This window comes from Orbicella franksi, chromosome 13, assembly GCF_964199315.1.
Source record: "Orbicella franksi chromosome 13, jaOrbFran1.1, whole genome shotgun sequence".
NCBI classification, from domain to species: domain Eukaryota; kingdom Metazoa; phylum Cnidaria; class Anthozoa; order Scleractinia; family Merulinidae; genus Orbicella; species Orbicella franksi.
Window position 1 is genome coordinate 6,884,901 of NC_138157.1, and position 22,137 is coordinate 6,907,037.

A 22,137-nucleotide genomic window follows, 5' to 3' on the forward strand; every position below is an offset into this window, starting at 1 on the left:
TTCAGAAAGGTGAGGAAATATTGCCCTTAAAGATTCAATCTGGGAGGCTTCTAACTGGAACTGCCATGAACTTGATGGCCCTGGAGAAGCATTGTTAGAATGCAAGAGAGGCTCTGCATGTGATGGCCCTGGTCTACTTATGAAACCAGATGATGCTGTACTAGAGATTTGATGTCTTCCATACATGTATCTTCCACACTGCCTGGTCTGCTGTGGTACTGAGTTCTGGTCACTTTCAACAGAGGCGGCATTTTCTTCAATAACAAGGGCTCTCTCTGTATGGAAGAACGCTGGTTTGGACAGTTCATCGTCAGAGTTTCCTCTATTAAGTAATTCATCTTTGGAAACATTAAGTTTCACATATAGACGACCCTGTCCGCACAGATTCTTCACGTGAGCAAAGTCCCACTTGTGTCCCGTCTTGACCACTGGCAAGGTAACAACATTCTTTTCGCGTTTCACAAAATCAAAATCTGTTTTTCTTATTGTTGGAATTTTAGACTTGAAGACTTCCATTAGTTCATTGGGTATTTCATCTTCAGAGTGGCCTGGTGTAAGGTCAAACTCTCCTTTAATAACAATATGTCGCTCACTACAAGAAAATGAATCTCTTTCCTCATCCGTATCCTCGTCGTCGCTTTCTTTTTCAAGACAGTCAATCAGATGAACACTTTTCGGTATGGAGGGTTGCTCCTTTACGCCTTTTTTTCGTTTGCTTGAACCGAACACAGACGGTCGAAATGGATGGCCAGGCACTTTTCGTTTCCCGCCATTCGGTACGCTGTTTACTCCAGCCACATTCATATTCGTTTCGATCTCGCGAGCCACAGAAGTCGAAGCTTCTTGAATTAGATGTCGTGTCCGATCCATAAGACTTTTTGTTCCACCTCTGAAAGATCTCGTTTCTTCACGAACACAACGCCTTATAGTACTCTCCAATTCATCTTCCGGACGACCATTCGGCTGAGACGCCATTTTGCCACAAGAAGAAAGGTCACGTGTTCAGCTGTCATCCGCTGACCGAAGGAAAATGGGAGGGCTCGCTGGGAGCTGGGAGCTAATGATGCGCAAAGAGGGTGCGCAGAAAATGTTGCATGAATATTGCACCGTGTTGAACCAATATTTCGGTCGTGAATGTGAACGAATATAAACCGTTGAATGTGAATGGATATACAACTTGTAAATGTGAGTGAGTATATTTGTGAATAAGAAATATGTCGTTAAATGTGAATAAATATATTTCTTGAATAAAAACTTAGTTGTTGAATGTGAATAAATATATTCGTGAACAATAATAATAGCATTGAATGTGAATGAATATAAACTTTGTGAATTTTGCACCATTTCACCAACCATAAGTGACCAATGTGACGTGTTATTGTAAGTCAACTGATGTTTACAATTGAGGTTAAAATAGCCAGTTGGACAGGAGCGTGGCTATATATTTGTCTCTTCCAGAAAGGCAAATTCTAGTTCAAATGTGACACTATTAATGCTCTGGACTCACAGGACTCGATTAGTTCAGTATTATAGTTCCTAGTAGTGGAACGATCTAGATGTGGTGGTTCGGGCGCAAGTAGACCAAAAGAGCTTATACAATAACAACAACAAGATTTATTTCTGCTCTCATTTCTCCGACCACATGCTTCGGTTAACCGCATCCCATAATAGACCAGTGATCATGTGACTGGCACGTCACAACAGAAACACTACATCTCCCCCTAAGTTATTACAAATGTCAGCACTAGAGAAAACTAAATGAACAGTATTACAAATCTAATTAATAGTCCTTAAAACAAACAGTCTCTCTCTTTATGTCTCTTGCACATTCTAAAACTAAGTGCATACGTAGTCTTTTAAATAGGCGGGTGGTTGTCTAGAGCGCGCAGGTCGCAAAACAACTGAATCGCCCGGCAAAGGGTTGGGTGGAGTCTCTTGCACCTCTGCTGGCTGGCTTGCAATTGTCATTGGATGCGTTTGTTCCACCTGGTCTGGCTCTTGGCGTAGTTGTGCTGGCTGTACCTGGTCTTCCTTTTCAGTGGTTTCAGGTGCAACAAATTTCTTCATGTGGGCTATGTTTCGCATTTTATTGTTCCCATTGGTATCTTCCAGTATGACGGCATTTCCATCTTTGTGAACGACCTTGTATGGCTCAGGTTCATAGTTGGGTGAGAGTTTGTTCTCTCGAGCCTGTTTCAGTAGGACTTGATCACCCTCTTCAATGTCGCTGAATTTGGCAGCGCGTGTTCTGTCTGCATACTCCTTCTGTCTAAGTTTAGCATGAGCATCCCTCTCTTTTAAGAGCAGCTGCCACTGTGCTTCAGTGGCTCGATCCTTGGGGATTTGGACTTTTGGAAGTTTGTCACGTAGCTTCCTCCCCATCAGTAGTTCTGCTGGTGATATCCCAGTAACAGTATGAGGGGTAACTCTGTACTGGAATAGAAAGTCTGCGAGTGCTTTTCGCCAATCTTTACCCTCTAGGCGCGCGATTCTCACGATTTTCAGTAAGGTCTCATTGCAACGCTCCACCTCTCCATTGCTTTGGGGCCAATAGGGCACGCCCTTTTTGTGTTCAATTGCTAGATACTCTAGGAATCCCTCGAATTCCTTGGATGCAAATGGAGGTCCGTTATCACTACGGACAGTCTCTGGTAGACCATGTGTTCTAAAAATAGCCTCCATGGACTTGATTACATTTTGTGCATCTGTTTTCTTGAGAAGGACAGCTTCGATCCAGCGAGAATAGTAGTCTACAACTACCAGGAGGTGATCTCCACTTGTAATCTCGAGAAGGTCAACTGAGATTTCTTGCCACGGGGAGTCTGGTAGTCTGGTTGATCTCACCGGCTCTGGTTTGGATCGGGGTCCGACAAGCTGGCAGGGGTGACATGTTCGTATTGCTTGCTCTACTTGCTTGTCCATTCGTGGCCACCATACTTTCTCTCGCAACCTGGCTTTAGTTCGGACCATACCTTGGTGTCCTTCGTGAGCCAACATTATGGTGCGCTTTTGAAGGCTCTCTGGAATGAGGATGCGGCTTCCTCTCATCACCACCTGTCCTATCACCCACAGTTCATCTTTAACTGCTTTGTAAATTGTGCCTTGTAACTGGCTCCAATCATCTGTCATTACAGCCTGCCGTAACATCTTTAGCGTTGGGTCTTTTTCAGAAGCGATTTCAACTTCCTTTGGCACCAACGCAGCTGGTACAGCCTCACTTACTACGCTGTACGCAAACTCTTCTGTAGCTTGAGTTTCGTGATCATGGGTAGTACCCACCGGTAGGCGGCTCAGGACGTCTGCAGCATTGTCCTTGCCCCGTATATGTGTCAACTTGTATTGGAACTGCTGTAAGTAGAGAAGCCATCTTTCTATTCGTGCTGATGGGGGCTTTGACTTTGCTCCGAGTACGATGAGAAGAGGCTTGTGATCAGTGCAGACTTCAAAGCTAATGCCATAGAGGTACAAGTAGAACTTTTCACAAGCCCACCTTACAGCCAGAGCTTCTCTTTCAAATTGGGAGTACCTCATTTCAATCTTACTCAGCTTTCTGCTGGCATAATATATTGGCCTGTAGCTTCCATCTTTTTGCTTCTGTTCCAGAATCGCCCCAACTCCCACTGGTGATGCATCGGTTGTCAGACGAGTTTCTGCACCCTGTCTGAAATATGCCATCACTGGTGCACGAGTCAGCCGGTCTTTTATCTCTTGGAATGACTTTGCTTCCTTTACTCCCCACTTCCACTTGTTGTCTTTTGCGGTGAGGTCCCACAATGGACTCGATATTGATGCAAAGTTGGGGATGAACTTTGAACAGAACTGCACGGAGCCAAGAAAACTTCTTACTTCTGATGGGTTTTGGGGTGCTGGTGCCTCAACAATAGCTTTCACACGTTGACTAGACACTTTCAGCCCTTCCCCAGAGAGTACATCACCCATGTAGATCATGCTGCCAACACCAATTTCACATTTATCATAGTTAAGCGTAAGCCCACTTTCTTCAAGCTTGCGCATGACCCTCTCTAAGTTTTCGTCATGCTCTTCATCATTTGTGCCAACAACTCGTAGGTCATCGTGCAGGTTGTATGCCCCTGGGCAGTCTTGGATGATCTGCCAAACAATTTGCTGGAATTTTTCCGTGGCCATGTTTACACCAAAAAGCAGGCGCTTGTATCTGTAAAGGCCATTAGGCGCAGCAAAGGTTGTAATGTCCCTTGAGTCTGGGTGTAACTCGATTTGGTGAAAAGCCATATTTAAATCTAATTTAGAGAGAACTTTGGCATTCGAGACTTCTTGGAGTGTTTCCTCTACGCTGGGGACTGGGTGTTTCTCCCGCACAATGGCTTGGTTCGCTTGTCTCATGTCTAGACAGATTCTAATGTCACCGTTAGGCTTCTCGACCACTACTAAGGGGTTGACCCAGCTGGTAGGTCCCTCTACTTTTTCGATAACATCAAGCTTCAGTAACTCTTCCAATTTCTCCGTGACTTTTTCTCGTCTACTAAAAGGAATTCTGCGTGGGGGTTGAGCAACTGGTTGTACTTTTTCATCAATGTGTAACTTGAGCTGGTACCCTTTGAGCTTCCCCAGGCCCTGGAAAACTTTGGGAAACTTTGCCCTTAGGGAGGCCTTTCTATCTGCTTGTTTTGGATTGTTACTAGCACCATCAGATTCAACATCACAGCTGTTAACAGGGATACCAACCCTTAAAACACCAAGCAACTCAGATGCATCGCGGCCTAATAGCGTCGCAGCTTTGCCAAGCATAACATAAAACTCAACATTCAGGGACTTTTGGGTTTGTGGCACACGTACATCAAGATTACATTTTCCTTTGATTTGGAGTGGCTCTTCAGATGCATAAGCAAAAACTCTTTTGTTGCACTCCAACAATTTAACATTACCCCCCGTTACAAGGTTAAATACTTCTTCGAACATTAAATTACAACTAGCACCAGAGTCTATAATAACGTTCATAGTCTTATCTGCAATCTCCAGCTTCAGAGTGTTCCCGTCATCTGTCTCCCCAGTGTAGAACACGTAGAAATCATCCTTCCTTGCGGAGTTTCCAGTAGTCACGTCTTCGGTTACTTGACGTACATCACGTTGGCCCTGTGAACTTCCTCCTCTTCGTCCACGGCTTTGCTTTCTTCCAGAGTTTCCACGGTATTCGTTTCCACGACCACGACTCGAACTGCGACTAGAATCTCGCCCTTTACTCTGTTTGGAGAGACAGCACACTTCGAAATGACCCACGTTGCCGCATTTCCCGCATTTGTGGTCACGCGAACGAAGACATTCCTTCGCGAAGTGTCCCGCTTTATCGCACCGTCAACATTTTCCCCCTTGTTTGGCGTCTGGAGATATGTTATTCACTCGGCCATCACGGATAAGAACGAGGGCTTCTTTGTCATGGTATTGACTAACGATTTCCAATAGTTTGCTCAATGTTAATGTTTCTTCGCGATACAACTTGGCCTTGAGGTTTTTGTCTTGAATGAAAGAAATCGCACGATCTCTCACCTGGTTGTCCCTTTCACCTTCGTATTCACAATGTTCGGCTAATTTCTGCAGGCGTGTGATGAAATTGTTAATGGTTTCTCCAGTGGTTGGTTGAGCTGCGAGAAACGCCTGTCTTGCCATCGGCGCGTTTTTTCTCGGTTTGAAATGTTCGGATAGGCTGTCCATAGCTTTCTTGTAATCCTTCGCTTCGCCTCGTTTGTCGGCAGGAATTGAGTTATTAAAAACGTCTCTGACTTGGGGCCCGGCGAGGTGAAGTAGAAGCGCCTTCTTCTGTGTTGGGTCGCTGATTCCCGAGGCAGTCACGTACAATTCGAATTCGTCTTTCCAAGTTAGCCATCGTTGTGCGAGTGTAGCTGGCTCGCCCACAGCGTTGAATGTTTGTAAACCTGGCAGTCCGCTCAAGGATACGGCCATCTGTGCGAGTTTTCCACTGTTTAAACTCGTTATCCACTTTTTATCCGGTTTTCCTCGTCGCCAAATGTGGTGGTTCGGGCGCAAGTAGACCAAAAGAGCTTATACAATAACAACAACAAGATTTATTTCTGCTCTCATTTCTCCGACCACATGCTTCGGTTAACCGCATCCCATAATAGACCAGTGATCATGTGACTGGCACGTCACAACAGAAACACTACACTAGAGACATAGCTGCGCTTATTAATTTTGTAACCAAAAAAGAAATTCTATGAATGATGTAGTACAAACAACACAATATTTATAAATTTATCTGAATACTAATATGTTTTTCATTGTGATTGGCATGTAATAGCGAACGGGAAAAATTTCTCGCCGATCACCTATTGTATTGTTCTTACCTAATTACCCATCGCATCAAAGGTATTGATTTCTTGACTTCAGCTTTGTTGAGGTGAAGACAACGGAAAGTCGGTGCATTTTTTAAGCAAAGGTTACGAAAGATCAGTTTTAGCGATGAAATATTCCCGCTCATCTCTTGGCGGCGTACTTTTCGCGGTTTTGCTCGTGATGTCCTTTACCTTTCACAGCATTTCTGCCTTGGAAGAAACTCGTCGAGGAAAAGATCAAAACTCCATCGGTGGTATGCAGGTTGCTGAAAAACGCAGCCAGCCACTACGAGAACGGAGAGCCATTAAAAAAAATTCGACGGAGGATATTCTACAACGACTGCAAGACCTGGAGAAAAAGTAAGTATATCAGTTTTATGGTTTTCAAAGGATAAATTGAAAAAAAAATTGACGCGGCACACATAAAAAAATAATTGCTACATGTATACATTCTTCTCTAGCCCTACAGATAAGTCCCTTCAAAAGGAAATAAATCGATCGCAGAAATTGAACGGTTTAAAAATTTAATTTTTAACATTCTTAAACAGCAACGTGGTGATAAATCATAACAACTGATTTAAGTTTTTCAGAACTTGGTGTCAAGGCTGATAAACGCATTAATAAATTCTGAAGACAAAAATCTAAAGAATAACAGGAATTGAATTTTCGCCATCTACCAGTTTTTTAGAAAGTGTGAAAACAGTTACGTTAATCTACAACAGCAGATAACTATTAATCTTTGTCTATCAAAATATATCTAAATAAAAAAAAATAATCACAAAAATTAGAAAGAAGGCTTCACAAAAAAATGCGAAAATTATTACTTCTGTCTATCATTTAAATGTAGTTTTGTAACAGTTTGGTGTAGTTTCTATCAGTTGAGTTTAGTTTGTATCCATTAAGTGTAGTGTGTATCAGTTACATGTAGTTTGTAACAGTTAAGTGTAGTTTGAATCAGTCGAGTGTAGTTTGTATAGGTTGAGTGTAGTTTGTATCATTTAACTGTAGTTTCTAACAGTTGGGTGTAGTTTGTATCAGTTAAGTGTAGTTTGTATCAGTTGAGTGTAGTTTGTATCAGTTGAGTGTAGTTTGTATCAGTTAAGTGTAGTTGGTATCAGTTGAGTGTAGTTTGTATCATTTAACTGTAGTTTCTAACAGTTGGGTGTAGTTTATATCAGTTGAGTGTAGTTTGTATCAGTTGAGTGTAGTTTGTATCAGTTGAGTGTAGTTTGTATCAGTTGAGTGTAGTTTGTATCAGTTGAGTGTAGTTTGCATCAGTTGAGTGTAGTTTGTATCAGTTGAGTGTAGTTTGTATCAGTTGAGTGTAGTTTATATCAGTTGAGTGTAGTTTGTATCAGTTCACTGTGGGTTGTATATGTTGAGAGTAGTTTGTATCAGTTGAGTGTAGTTTGTATCAGTTGAGTGTAGTTTGTATCAGTTGAGTGTAGTTTTTATCAGTTGAGTGTAGTTTGTATCAGTTGATAGTAGTTTGTATCAATTGAGTATAGTTTTTATCAGTTGAGTGTAGTTTGTATCAGTTGAGTGTAGTTTGTATCAGTTGAGTGTTTTTTGTATCAGCTGAGTGTAGTTTGTATCCGCTGAGTGTAGTTTGTATCAGTTAAGTGTAGTTTGTAACAGTTGAGTGTAGTTTGTATAAGTTGAGAGTAGTTTGTATCAGTTGAGTGCAGTTTGTATGAGCTGAGTGTAGTTTGTATCCTTTGAGTTTGGTTTGTATCAGCAGAGTGTAGTTTGTAGCAGTTGAATGTAGTTTGTATCAGTTGAGTTGAGATTTTATCAGCTGAGTGTAGTTTGTATCAGTTGAGTATAGTTTTTATCAGTTAAGTGTAGTTTGTATCAGTTAAGTGTAGTTTGTATCAGTTGAGTGTAGTTTGTATCAGTTAAGTGTAGTTTGTACCAGTTAAGTGTAGTTTGTAACAGTTGAGTGTAGTTTGTATCAGTTGAGAGTAGTTTGTATCAGTTGAGTGCAGTTTGTATGAGCTGAGTGTAGTTTGTATCCTTTGAGTTTGGTTTTTATCAGCAGAGTGTAGTTTGTAGCAGTTGAGTTTAGTTTGTATCAGTTGAGTGTAGTTTGTATCAGTTGAGTATAGTTTTTATTAGTTGAGTGTAGTTTTTATCAGTTGGATTAGTTTTTATCAGCTGAGTGTAGTTTGTATCGGTTGAGTATAGTTTGTATCAGTTGAGTATAGTTTTTATCACTTGAGTCTAGTTTGTATCAGTTAAGTGTAATTTTTATCAGTTGAGTGTAGTTTGTATCAGTTGAGTGTAGTTTGTATCAGTTGATAGTAGTTTGTATCAATTGAGTATAGTTTTTATCAGTTGAGTGTAGTTTGTATCAGTTGAGTGTAGTTTGTATCAGTTGAGTGTTTTTTGTATCAGCTGAGTGTAGTTTGTATCCGCTGAGTGTAGTTTGTATCAGTTAAGTGTAGTTTGTAACAGTTGAGTGTAGTTTGTATAAGTTGAGAGTAGTTTGTATCAGTTGAGTGCAGTTTGTATGAGCTGAGTGTAGTTTGTATCCTTTGAGTTTGGTTTGTATCAGCAGAGTGTAGTTTGTAGCAGTTGAATGTAGTTTGTATCAGTTGAGTTGAGATTTTATCAGCTGAGTGTAGTTTGTATCAGTTGAGTGTAGTTTGTATCAGTTGAGTATAGTTTTTATCAGTTAAGTGTAGTTTGTATCAGTTAAGTGTAGTTTGTATCAGTTGAATGTAGTTTGTATCAGTTAAGTGTAGTTTGTACCAGTTAAGTGTAGTTTGTAACAGTTGAGTGTAGTTTGTATCAGTTGAGAGTAGTTTGTATCAGTTGAGTGCAGTTTGTATGAGCTGAGTGTAGTTTGTATCCTTTGAGTTTGGTTTTTATCAGCAGAGTGTAGTTTGTAGCAGTTGAGTTTAGTTTGTATCAGTTGAGTGTAGTTTGTATCAGTTGAGTATATTTTTTATTAGTTGAGTGTAGTTTTTATCAGTTGGATTAGTTTTTATCAGCTGAGTGTAGTTTGTATCGGTTGAGTATAGTTTGTATCAGTTGAGTATAGTTTTTATCACTTGAGTCTAGTTTGTATCAGTTAAGTGTAATTTTTATCAGTTGAGTGTAGTTTGTATCAGTTGAGTGTAGTTTGTATCAGTTGAGTGTAGTTTGTATCAATTGAGTATAGTTTTTATCAGTTGAGTGTAGTTTGTATCAGTTGAGTGTTTTTTTGTATCAGCTGAGTGTAGTTTGTATCAGGTGAGTGTAGTTTGTATCAGTTGAGTGTAGTTTGTATCAGTGAAGTGTAGTTTGTATCAACTGAGTGTAGTTTATATAAGTTGAGTGTAGTTTGTATCAGTTGAGTATAGTTTGTATCTTTTGAGTGTAGTTTGTATCAGTTGAGTGTAGTTTGTATCAGTTGATAGTAGTTTGTTTCAATTGAGTATTGTTTTTATCAGTTGACTGTAGATTGTATCAGTTGAGTATAGTTTGTATCACTTGAGTCTAGTTTGTATCACTTGAGTTTAGTTTGTATCAGTTGAGTGTAGTTTGTATCAATTGAGTGTAATTTGTATCAGTTGAGTGTAGTTTGTATCAGTTGAGTGTAGTTTGTATCAGTTGAGTGTAGTTTGTATCAGTTGAGTGTAGTTTGGATCAGTTGAGTGTAGTTTGTATCAGTTGAGTGTAGTTTGTATCAGCTGAGTGTAGTTTGTATCAGTTGAGTGTGGTTTGTATCAATTGAATTTGTATCAGTTGAATGTAGTTTGTATCAGTTGAGTGTAGTTTGTATCAGTGTAGTGTAGTTTGTATCAGTTAAGTGTAGTTTGTATCAGCTGAGTGTAGTTTGTATCAGTTGAGTGTAGTTTGTATTAGTTAAGTGTAGTTTGTAACAGTTGAGTGTAGTTTGTATAAGTTGAGAGTAGTTTGTATCAGTTGAGTGCAGTTTGTATGAGCTGAGTGTAGTTTGTATCCTTTGAGTTTGGTTTGTATCAGCAGAGTGTAGTTTGTAGCAGTTGAATGTAGTTTGTATCAGTTGAGTTGAGTTTTTATCAGCTGAGTGCAGTTTGTATTAGTCGAGTGTAGTTTGTATCAGGTGAGTGTAGTTTGTATCAGTTAAGTGTAGTTTTTATCAGTTAAGTGTAGTTTTTATCAGTTAAGTGTAGTTTGTACCAGTTAAGTGTAGTTTGTAACAATTGAGTGTAGTTTGTATCAGTTGAGAGTAGTTTTTATCAGTTGAGTGCAGTTTGTATGAGCTGAGTGTAGTTTGTATCCTTTGAGTTTGGTTTTTATCAGCAGAGTGTAGTTTGTATCGGTTGAGTATAGTTTGTATCAGTTGAGTATAGTTTTTATCACTTGAGTCTAGTTTGTATCAGTTAAGTGTAATTTTTATCAGTTGAGTGTAGTTTGTATCAGTTGATAGTAGTTTGTATCAATTGAGTATAGTTTTTATCAGTTGAGTGTAGTTTGTATCAGTTGAGTATAGTTTTTATCAGTTGAGTTTAGTTTGTATCAGTTGAGTGTAGTTTGTATCACTTAAGTGTAGTTTGTATCAGTTGAGTGTAGTTAGTATCAGTTGAGTGTAGTTTGTATCAGTTGAGTGTAGTTTGTATCAGTTGAGTATAGTTTTTATCAGTTGAGTGTAGTTTGTATCAGTTGAGTATAGTTTTTATCAGTTGAGTTTAGTTTGTATCAGTTGAGTGTAGTTTGTATCACTTAAGTGTAGTTTGTATCAGTTGAGTGTAGTTAGTATCAGTTGAGTGTAGTTTGTATCAGTTGAGTGTAGTTTGTATCAGTTGAGTATAGTTTTTATCAGTTGAGTGTAGTTTGTATCAGTTGAGTATAGTTTTTATCAGTTGAGTTTAGTTTGTATCAGTTGAGTGTAGTTTGTATCACTTAAGTGTAGTTTGTATCAGTTGAGTGTAGTTAGTATCAGTTGAGTGTAGTTTGTATTAGTTGAGTGTAGTTTGTATCAGTGGAGTGTAGTTTGTATCAGTTAAGTGTAGTTTGTATCAGTTGAGTGTAGTTTGTATCAGTTGAGTATAGTTTTTGTTAGTTGAGTGTAGTTTTTATCAGTTGTGTGTAGTTTTTATCATTTGAGTGTAGTTTGTATCAGTTGAGTGTAGTTTGTATCAGTTGAGTGTAGTTTGTATCAGTTGAGTGTAGTTTGTATCAGTTGAGTGTAGTTTGGATCAGTTGAGTGTAGTTTGTATCAGTTGAGTGTAGTTTGGATCAGTTGAGTGTAGTTTGTATCAGTTAAGTGTAGTTTGTAACTGTTGAGTGTAGTTTGTATAAGTTGAGAGTAGTTTGTATCAGTTGAGTGCAGTTTGTATGAGCTGAGTGTAGTTAGTATCCTTTGAGTTTGGTTTGTATCAGCATAGTGTAGTTTGTAGCAGTTGAATGTAGTTTGTGTCAGTTGGGTTTAGTTTTTATCAGCTGAGTGTATTTTGTATCGGTTGAGTGTAGTTTGTATCAGTTGAGTATAGTTTTTATCACTTGTGTCTAGTTTGTATCAGTTAAGTGTAATTTTTATCAGTTGAGTGAAGTTTGTATCCGTTGAGTGTAGTTTGTATCAGTTGATAGTAGTTTGTATCAATTGAGTATAGTTTTTATCAGTTGAGTGTAGTTTGTATCAGTTGAGTATAGTTTTTATCAGTTGAGTTTAGTTTGTATCAGTTGAGTGTAGTTTGTATCACTTAAGTGTAGTTTGTATCAGTTGAGTGTAGTTAGTATCAGTTGAGTGTAGTTTGTATCAATTGAGTGTAGTTTGTATCAGTTGAGTATAGTTTTTATCAGTTAAGTGTAGTTTGTATCAGTTGAGTATAGTTTTTATCAGTTGAGTTTAGTTTGTATCAGTTGAGTGTAGTTTGTATCACTTAAGTGTAGTTTGTATCAGTTGAGTGTAGTTAGTATCAGTTGAGTGTAGTTTGTATCAGTTGAGTGTAGTTTGTATCAGTTGAGTATAGTTTTATCAGTTGAGTGTAGTTTGTATCAGTTGAGTATAGTTTTTATCAGTTGAGTTTAGTTTGTATCAGTTGAGTGTAGTTTGTATCACTTAAGTGTAGTTTGTATCAGTTGAGTGTAGTTAGTATCAGTTGAGTGTAGTTTGTATTAGTTGAGTGTAGTTTGTATCAGTGGAGTGTAGTTTGTATCAGTTAAGTGTAGTTTGTATCAGTTGAGTGTAGTTTGTATCAGTTGAGTATAGTTTTTGTTAGTTGAGTGTAGTTTTTATCAGTTGTGTGTAGTTTTTATCATTTGAGTGTAGTTTGTATCAGTTGAGTGTAGTTTGTATCAGTTGAGTATTTTTTGTATCAGCTGAGTGTAGTTTGTATCAGGTGAGTGTAGTTTGTATCAGTTAAGTGTAGTTTGTAACAGTTGAGTGTAGTTTGTATAAGTTGAGAGTAGTTTGTATCAGTTGAGTGCAGTTTGTATGAGCTGAGTGTAGTTTGTATCCTTTGAGTTTGGTTTGTATCAGCAGAGTGCAGTTTGTAGCAGTTGAATGTAGTTTGTATCAGTTGAGTTGAGTTTGTATCAGCTGAGTGTAGTTTGTATCAGTTGAGTGTAGTTTGTATCAGTTGAGTATAGTTTTTATTGGTTGAGTGTAGTTTTTTTCAGTTGGATTAGTTTTTATCAGTTAAGTGTAGTTTGTACCAGTTAAGTGTAGTTTGTGACAGTTGAGTGTAGTTTGTATCAGCTGAGAGTAGTCTATCAGTTGAGTGCAGTTTGTATGAGCTGAGTGTAGTTTGTATCCTTTGAGTTTAGTTTGTATCAGTTGAGTGTAGTTTGTATCAGTTGAGTGTAGTTTGTATCAGTTGAGTGTAGTTTGTATCAGTTGAGTATAGTTTTTATTAGTTGAGTGTAGTTTTTATCAGTTGGATCAGTTTTTATCATTTGAGTGTAGTTTCTATTAGTTGAGTGTAGGTTGTATCAGTTCAGTGTAGTTTGTATCAGTTGAGTATAGTTTTTGTTAGTTGAGTGTAGTGTTTATCAGTTGTGTGTACTTTTTATCATTTCAGTGTAATTTGAATCAGTTGAGTGTAGTTTGTATCAGTTGAGTGTTTTTTGTATCAGCTGAGTGTAGTTTGTATCAGCTGAGTGTAGTTTGTATCAGCTGAGTGTAGTTTGTATCAGTTAAGTGTAGTTTGTAACAGTTGAGTGTAGTTTGTATAAGTTGAGAGTAGTTTTTATCAGTTGAGTGCAGTTTGTATAAGCTGAGTGTAGTTTGTATCTTGTGAGTTTGGTTTGTATCAGCAGAGTGTAGTTTGTAGCAGTTGAAAGTAGTTTGTATCAGTTGAGTTGATTTTTTATCAGCGGAGTGTAGTTTGTATCAGTTGAGTGTAGTTTGTATCAGTTGAGTATAGTTTTTATTGGTTGAGTGTAGTTTTAATCAGTTGGATTAGTTTTTATCATTTGAGTGTAGTTTCTATCAGTTGAGTGTAGTTTGTATCAGTTGAGTAAAGTTTTTGTTAGTTGAGTGTAGTGTTTATCAGTTGTGTGTAGTTTTTATCATTTGAGTGTAGTTTGTATCAGTTGAGTGTAGTTTGTATCAGTTGAGTGTTTTTTGTATCAGCTGAGTGTAGTTTGTATCCGCTGAGTGTAGTTTGTATCAGTTAAGTGTAGTTTGTAACAGTTGAGTGTAGTTTGTATAAGTTGAGAGTAGTTTGTATCAGTTGAGTGCAGTTTGTATGAGCTGAGTGTAGTTTGTATCCTTTGAGTTTGGTTTGTATCAGCAGAGTGTAGTTTGTAGCAGTTGAATGTAGTTTGTATCAGTTGAGTTGAGATTTTATCAGCTGAGTGTAGTTTGTATCAGTTGAGTGTAGTTTGTATCAGTTGAGTATAGTTTTTATCAGTTAAGTGTAGTTTGTATCAGTTAAGTGTAGTTTGTATCAGTTGAGTGTAGTTTGTATCAGTTAAGTGTAGTTTGTACCAGTTAAGTGTAGTTTGTAACAGTTGAGTGTAGTTTGTATCAGTTGAGAGTAGTTTGTATCAGTTGAGTGCAGTTTGTATGAGCTGAGTGTAGTTTGTATCCTTTGAGTTTGGTTTTTATCAGCAGAGTGTAGTTTGTAGCAGTTGAGTTTAGTTTGTATCAGTTGAGTGTAGTTTGTATCAGTTGAGTATAGTTTTTATTAGTTGAGTGTAGTTTTTATCAGTTGGATTAGTTTTTATCAGCTGAGTGTAGTTTGTATCGGTTGAGTATAGTTTGTATCAGTTGAGTATAGTTTTTATCACTTGAGTCTAGTTTGTATCAGTTAAGTGTAATTTTTATCAGTTGAGTGTAGTTTGTATCAGTTGAGTGTAGTTTGTATCAGTTGAGTGTAGTTTGTATCAATTGAGTATAGTTTTTATCAGTTGAGTGTAGTTTGTATCAGTTGAGTGTAGTTTGTATCAGTTGAGTGTTTTTTGTATCAGCTGAGTGTAGTTTGTATCCGCTGAGTGTAGTTTGTATCAGTTAAGTGTAGTTTGTAACAGTTGAGTGTAGTTTGTATAAGTTGAGAGTAGTTTGTATCAGTTGAGTGCAGTTTGTATGAGCTGAGTGTAGTTTGTATCCTTTGAGTTTGGTTTGTATCAGCAGAGTGTAGTTTGTAGCAGTTGAATGTAGTTTGTATCAGTTGAGTTGAGATTTTATCAGCTGAGTGTAGTTTGTATCAGTTGAGTGTAGTTTGTATCAGTTGAGTATAGTTTTTATCAGTTAAGTGTAGTTTGTATCAGTTAAGTGTAGTTTGTATCAGTTGAGTGTAGTTTGTATCAGTTAAGTGTAGTTTGTACCAGTTAAGTGTAGTTTGTAACAGTTGAGTGTAGTTTGTATCAGTTGAGAGTAGTTTGTATCAGTTGAGTGCAGTTTGTATGAGCTGAGTGTAGTTTGTATCCTTTGAGTTTGGTTTTTATCAGCAGAGTGTAGTTTGTAGCAGTTGAGTTTAGTTTGTATCAGTTGAGTGTAGTTTGTATCAGTTGAGTATAGTTTTTATTAGTTGAGTGTAGTTTTTATCAGTTGGATTAGTTTTTATCAGCTGAGTGTAGTTTGTATTGGTTGAGTATAGTTTGTATCAGTTGAGTATAGTTTTTATCACTTGAGTCTAGTTTGTATCAGTTAAGTGTAATTTTTATCAGTTGAGTGTAGTTTGTATCAGTTGAGTGTAGTTTGTATCAGTTGAGTGTAGTTTGTATCAATTGAGTATAGTTTTTATCAGTTGAGTGTAGTTTGTATCAGTTGAGTGTAGTTTGTATCAGTTGAGTGTTTTTTTGTATCAGCTGAGTGTAGTTTGTATCAGGTGAGTGTAGTTTGTATCAGTTGAGTGTAGTTTGTATCAGTGAAGTGTAGTTTGGATCAACTGAGTGTAGTTTATATAAGTTGAGTGTAGTTTGTATCAGTTGAGTATAGTTTGTATCTTTTGAGTGTAGTTTGTATCAGTTGAGTGTAGTTTGTATCAGTTGATAGTAGTTTGTTTCAATTGAGTATTGTTTTTATCAGTTGACTGTAGATTGTATCAGTTGAGTATAGTTTGTATCACTTGAGTCTAGTTTGTATCAGTTGAGTTTAGTTTGTATCAGTTGAGTGTAGTTTGTATCAATTGAGTGTAATTTGTATCAGTTGAGTGTAGTTTGTATCAGTTGAGTGTAGTTTGTATCAGTTGAGTGTAGTTTGTATCAGTTGAGTGTAGTTTGGATCAGTTGAGTGTAGTTTGTATCAGTTGAGTGTAGTTTGTATCAGCTGAGTGTAGTTTGTATCAGTTGAGTGTGGTTTGTATCAATTGAATTTGTATCAGTTGAATGTAGTTTGTATCAGTGGAGTGTAGTTTGTATCAGTGTAGTGTAGTTTGTATCAGTTAAGTGTAGTTTGTATCAGCTGAGTGTAGTTTGTATCAGCTGAGTGTAGTTTGTATTAGTTAAGTGTAGTTTGTAACAGTTGAGTGTAGTTTGTATAAGTTGAGAGTAGTTTGTATCAGTTGGGTGCAGTTTGTATGAGCTGAGTGTAGTTTGTATCCTTTGAGTTTGGTTTGTATCAGCAGAGTGTAGTTTGTAGCAGTTGAATGTAGTTTGTATCAGTTGAGTTGAGTTTTTATCAGCTGAGTGCAGTTTGTATTAGTCGAGTGTAGTTTGTATCAGGTGAGTGTAGTTTGTATCAGTTAAGTGTAGTTTTTATCAGTTAAGTGTAGTTTTTATCAGTTAAGTGTAGTTTGTACCAGTTAAGTGTAGTTTGTAACAATTGAGTGTAGTTTGTATCAGTTGAGAGTAGTTTTTATCAGTTGAGTGCAGTTTGTATGAGCTGAGTGTAGTTTGTATCCTTTGAGTTTGGTTTTTATCAGCAGAGTGTAGTTTGTATCGGTTGAGTATAGTTTGTATCAGTTGAGTATAGTTTTTATCACTTGAGTCTATTTTGTATCAGTTAAGTGTAATTTTTATCAGTTGAGTGTAGTTTGTATCAGTTGAGTGTAGTTTGTATGAGCTGAGTGTAGTTTGTATCCTTTGAGTTTGGTTTGTATCAGCAGAGTGTAGTTTGTAGCAGTTGAATGTAGTTTGTATCAGTTGAGTTGAGTTTTTATCAGCTGAGTGCAGTTTGTATTAGTCGAGTGTAGTTTGTATCAGGTGAGTGTAGTTTGTATCAGTTAAGTGTAGTTTTTATCAGTTAAGTGTAGTTTTTATCAGTTAAGTGTAGTTTGTACCAGTTAAGTGTAGTTTGTAACAATTGAGTGTAGTTTGTATCAGTTGAGAGTAGTTTTTATCAGTTGAGTGCAGTTTGTATGAGCTGAGTGTAGTTTGTATCCTTTGAGTTTGGTTTTTATCAGCAGAGTGTAGTTTGTAGCAGTTGAATGTAGTTTGTGTCAGTTGAGTTTAGTTTTTATCAGCTGAGTGTAGTTTGTATCGGTTGAGTATAGTTTGTATCAGTTGAGTATAGTTTTTATCAGTTGAGTGTAGTTTGTATCAGTTGAGTCTAGTTTGTATCAGTTAAGTGTAATTTTTATCAGTTGAGTGTAGTTTGTATCAGTTGAGTGTAGTTTGTATCAGTTGAGTGTAGTTTGTATCAATTGAGTATAGTTTTTATCAGTTGAGTGTAGTTTGTATCAGTTGAGTATAGTTTTTATCAGTTGAGTGTAGTTTGTATCAGTTGAGTTTAGTTTGTATCAGTTTAGTGTAGTTTGTATCAGTTGAGTGTAGTTTGTATCAGTTGAGTATAGTTTTTATTAGTTGAGTGTAGTTTGTATCAGTTGAGTGTAGTTTTTATCATTTGAGTGTAGTTTCTATCAGTTGAGTGTAGTTTGTGTCAGTTGAGTTTAGTTTGTATCAGCTGAGTGTAGTTTGTATCAGCTGAGTGTAGTTTGTATTGGTTGTGTGTAGTTTGTATCTGTGAAGTGTAGTTTGTATCAGCTGAGTGTAGTTTTTATAAGTTGAGTGTAGTTTGTATCAGTTGAGTGTAGTTTGTCTTTTTGAGTGTAGTTTGTATCAGTTGAGTGTAGTTTGTATCACTTAAGTGTAGTTTGTATCAGTTGAATGTAGTTTGCATCAGTGTAGTGTAGGTTGTGTTAGTTGAGTGTAGTTTCTTTTAGTTGAGTGTAGTTTCTATCAGTTGAGTGGAATTTTTACTCTTTTAGAATAGTTTGAATTAGTTCAGTGTAGTTTTTAGCAGTTGAGCATTGTTTGTATCATTAAGGGTAGTTTGTATTATTTGAGAGTAGTTTGTATCAGTAAGGGGAATTTTTATCTCTTGAGAACATTTTTTTTTTTAGTGAGTGAGGTTTGTATCAGCTGAGTGTAGTTTGTATCAGATGAGTGGAGTTTGTATCAGATGAGTGGAGTTTGTATCAGTTGAATGTAGTTTGTATCAGTTGAGTTTAGTTTGTATCAGTTGAATTTAGTTTTTATCAGCTGAGTCTAGTTTGTATTAGTTGAGTGTATTTTGCATGAGATGGATGTAGTTTGCATCATTTTAGTTTAGTTTGTATCAGTTGAGTGTAGTTTGTATCAGTTGAGTTTAGTTTGTGACAGTTGAGAGTAGTTTTTAACAGTTGATGGTAGTTGTTTTTAGATGGGTGTTGTTTTTTTCAGTGTAATATATTGCTTAGTTTTTATATGATAACTGTAGTTTGTAGCTTTTGCGTGTAGTTTTTAGTAGTTGAGGGTAGTTTGTACCCTTAAAGTGCACCTAACCCGAAAAATTTTTTTTCGCTAAAGCGAATCTACTTGTTATTTGAAATAGTTCTGCGAAAAAATTTTGGATTCCGTTAAATCCTCGATTTTCTGTGGCCCGACGAAATCTCGAAAATAGCTCCAAAACACCGCCATTTTGTTTCACGACCGAGTTTGAGGAGAATGGGTCCAGCGGCTCTTGTGACGTCTACCCAGGAAGGTTGGATATCACACGTCCTCTCATTTCCTTCAGGATGGTGCAATACACGTTCGAAAAGCGCGCAGAAACGCCTTCCAGAGGTGCTATCGGCTGTTGCAGCAATATTCCAGATTTAAAGAAAGATATACTGTACAATTTACTGACGATGATCGGCTAATGGTGCGATAAAGAAATAAACGATGGTTGATTTTGTCGAACCGAAACAAGCGAACTGAATCTGTGAGAACCATTGAAGAACTCTCACTGGAATTTGTTCCGCAGATTTTCGAACGCTACTTTCATAAATTTTCTGCTTAAAGCTAACCAGCAATTTGCAGAAATACTACCGACAACCTATATCTTCCAATCCCGCAGTATTTATAACATAACCGGCAAAGTTGTGTGATCCGATCATGATCAAGAAGCGTTATACTGATATGTAAATAGATCGCAACTGTACGCCGCTAACCAACACTTATTTCTCTTTCGATTTAGATGAAAGTCGAAGATTAATCCTTTAGAGTTACATGATAACAAAATTGTTAGACTCACAGAGTTTTTCGAAGGTTTGGAAATCAGCAGTGCGACAAAGATTCTGTGCAATAGCGTCGAAAATATGACCGCGTAACATTATCTGCGAACCGCTTAGGGAACACATCCTTTTCGCTTATCCGACGTATTTCACTGCAAACTTTGAGAACACTTTACATTGGTTATTTGGAGTTACGACTTAAAACGTGTGACAATGTGAAATCGGTAATTGTATGAAATGTTTCCTTCCGCCTTGCTTCCCGCAGCTTCAAAAATACAGGTCCAAACAATACGATTTTCAATCGATCGAAGCCAATGTTTTGGAGGTCATCAAGTCTCGAAAACTGCAACACGTACGTCGCTCTTATTAACATGAAGCATTTAACTGAAAGTAAAACACAAACTGGATTTAACAGAACAATTACACCTTGACAAAATACATTCTCGCCAAGGACAAATGTAAACGGGCTATAAACACGCGTGGGAATCTTATGTTTAGTTGACGGAATTACCATCCAAAGCAGTCTTTGAGTTTTCCTTCCTGCTTTACGTTTGCCTGCTCCTCCACTTCGTATCTAGCTTTCCATTCCTAATATACAAGCAGCTCGTCCGCAAAGAAGTCTTCCCCTTCGTCGCTTGAAATATTGTAAATTGCTCTCAAAGCTCTAAGCAGTGAGTTCACAGTTGTCGAACGTGCTCGATCGAAGTTTATTTCGGAGCCTTCCGAATCGAAACTTAACTCTGACTCCAGTGACGAAAAAGAAATGATTCTGAGACAAAACTTGGACGTTTTAGTCCCAAAATACATCGGAACGATTAGTTTTGCGTTCCATTTTCTCGAGCAAATACAGAGAGTTGACTGAGGCGCTATTGTGTTTGGTTCCTGGGTGGACGTCATCAGGTACCGCCGCCCCAGACTCCCTAAAACGCGGTCGTGAAACACTTCAAGCGCGACTTTGAAAGGGCATAGAAAATCGAGGATTCAACCAAATTCAAAAATTTCTTCGCCCAAATACTTCAAATAAAGTCTAGATTGGTTTTCGCGAAAAAAAAATTTGGGGTTAGCTGTAGCGTAGTGTAGTGTAGTGTAGTGTAGTGTAGTGTGGTGTGGTGTGGTGTGGTGTGGTGTGGTGTGGTGTGGTGTGGTGTGGTGTGGTGTGGTGTGGTGTGGTGTGGTGTGGTGTGGTGTGGTGTGGTGTGGTGTGGTGTGGTGTGGTGTGGTGTGGTGTGGTGTGGTGTGGTGTGGTGTGGTGTCGTGTCGTGTCGTGTCGTGTCGTGTCGTGTCGTGTCGTGTCGTGTAGTGTAGTGTAGATTTTCTTAGTTTAGATTACTTTTAGTCATTTAAGGTAGATTTTTAGTAAGAGTCGAGTGCAGCTTGTATATTTTTTTACCGGCTGATTGTGGCTTGTATCTCTCTTTTATCAGGTGAGCGTAGTTTAATGAACCATTTGAGGGTAGTTTGTATCAGTTGAGTGTAGGCTTTTAGATTTTTTTTCTTTCTGTGTGTGAGGAATGAGTTTTCGCCACTTTTTGACGTATTTATGGGAGTTTTTTTGGATATAAATTGTTTTAGTTGTAATAATTATTTTGCATTACCTGTAAGATTTAGAGAATTATGTTTAGTAGATTGTACTAGTTTGTTTTCATGAGAGATTGTGTTTATTACTTGTTACATTACATTTCTGCAGAGTGGAAGCATTGCTCCAACCCAGGGCTAATTTCAAATTCTTGGCCAAATACTTTCAAGGTGCGTACTTTTTGTCATTAAATGAGAGCATGTATTGTTAAATATTTAATTGAGATCTAGATTATTTAGCCGTTGGTTTTCTTTCTATTTCAGAACGGGACGGCCCAAACTACGGACTGGGCTTTATGGGGCCTCCTGGACCGCCTGGACCAAAAGGTATGTTGTCACAGCGGTTATTACTTGAGTGGGGAATATAATTCGCAATGAATTAGGTTTTGTATTACCCCGCTCATTGCATGATTGGCTAAAAAAATCGCGCCAATTTTTCATCAAGTCAGATAAAAAAACCCGAAACCGATCTTGACTTTTTCGCAAAAGTGTTCCTGCGCTTTGCGTTGGCTTCCTGTATTTGTCGGTTTTATTGCTAAACTAGATGTTCTGTTTTTTCTTTGTGATTGACCGGAGTGATTACTGTAGCTCTGGGTTTACTTCATTCAGGTAAAACTGCTGCAATAGTAGTAGTTATCAACGTTATTCTAGAGCTGCATATACAGTGATCAATTACCATTAACCAGTAAATCTTGTAAAAAGGAAGCTGGTGCAGCTGTGAAAAAAGTCGCAAAAGTTGCATAAAAATTAAGAAGCGGTTAAAATCTTCCATATTAGCTGAATGAATGTCTAGGAGGAGTAAAGCCCATCCCGTCCCTTCTTAGGATGAAAATTCAACATATTTGTTTGGATAATGTAAAACCAGTAACATAAGTAGTACATTTTATATACAACGACACTGAAACGTTGAGATACCAACCACAATTGAATATCGTAGGATCGAGAACCACGATTAAAAAGAACAAGGACATGATTAAGGAATTAAGGAAGTGAGGAATTAAGTAGCTAGTTGAATTAATTTCGCAGGAGAATCAGGAAAGTCTGGTGTGAATTATGTGCGCTGGGGAAGAACCACATGTCCCAGTGGTGCTGAAATTGTTTACAAAGGTAGGAATTAGCTAATGTTTCAAACATTTTAATCTGTAATGGCTATAAATGAAAAGGAAAGAAGACTTTTTTTAATCTTGATCTTAGGAATGACATGTGTTTAACATTCACCCCACCAACTGAACCACTGATGACGCAATAAAGTATATCGCTTTCTTACAAACCGTTCAAATTATGACCAGCAGACAGTACATTGCTGACCAGGAGCTGTCGTCACTTTAACATTAAATAATTATGAATTCGATATATTCACGGCTATCATAACAAAACAAATTGGTGCCAAAGGTAATACAATAAAT

General features: G+C 37.5%; 2 protein-coding genes across 3 annotated transcripts in view; one reads left to right on the plus strand and one right to left on the minus strand.

The window, feature by feature from the left end:
* LOC145465787 (short-chain collagen C4-like) overlaps positions 1-22,137 on the plus strand; it is a 32,138-nt gene that overhangs the window by 9,036 nt on the left and 965 nt on the right. The window contains exons 2-5 of one of the 2 annotated variants that reach the window (XM_081449546.1): positions 6,528-6,686; positions 20,844-20,902; positions 20,996-21,058; positions 21,758-21,838. In XM_081449546.1, coding sequence (XP_081305672.1) covers positions 6,583-6,686; positions 20,844-20,902; positions 20,996-21,058; positions 21,758-21,838 — 307 coding nt within the window. In that variant the 5' untranslated portion in view covers positions 6,528-6,582. Of the gene's footprint in view, positions 1-6,283; positions 6,687-20,843; positions 20,903-20,995; positions 21,059-21,757; positions 21,839-22,137 lie in introns of those variants that run through there. The other variant, XM_081449544.1, reaches the window with a different exon arrangement.
* Positions 4,149-5,937, minus strand: LOC145466311 (uncharacterized). Its single transcript, XM_081450016.1, has 3 exons — positions 5,524-5,937; positions 4,312-5,220; positions 4,149-4,220 (listed from the first exon to the last, which is right to left on the minus strand). The coding sequence occupies exons 1-3, from the start codon at positions 5,935-5,937 to the stop codon at positions 4,149-4,151; spliced, it is 1,395 nt and encodes a 464-aa protein (XP_081306142.1).

What these genes read in the sequence shown, in the direction of transcription:
- LOC145466311 (XM_081450016.1), bottom strand. Translation starts at nt 5,937, where the DNA reads ATGGCCGTATCCTTGAGCGGACTGCCAGGTTTACAAACATTCAACGCT. An exon ending in AAGGTGAAAGGGACAACCAG is followed by an intron (nt 5,221 to 5,523) that starts GTGAGAGATCGT and finishes CTCTCCAAACAG; the next exon opens with AGTAAAGGGCGAGATTCTAG. An exon ending in AGAAACACCCAGTCCCCAGC is followed by an intron (nt 4,221 to 4,311) that starts GTAGAGGAAACA and finishes AGTTACACCCAG; the next exon opens with ACTCAAGGGACATTACAACC.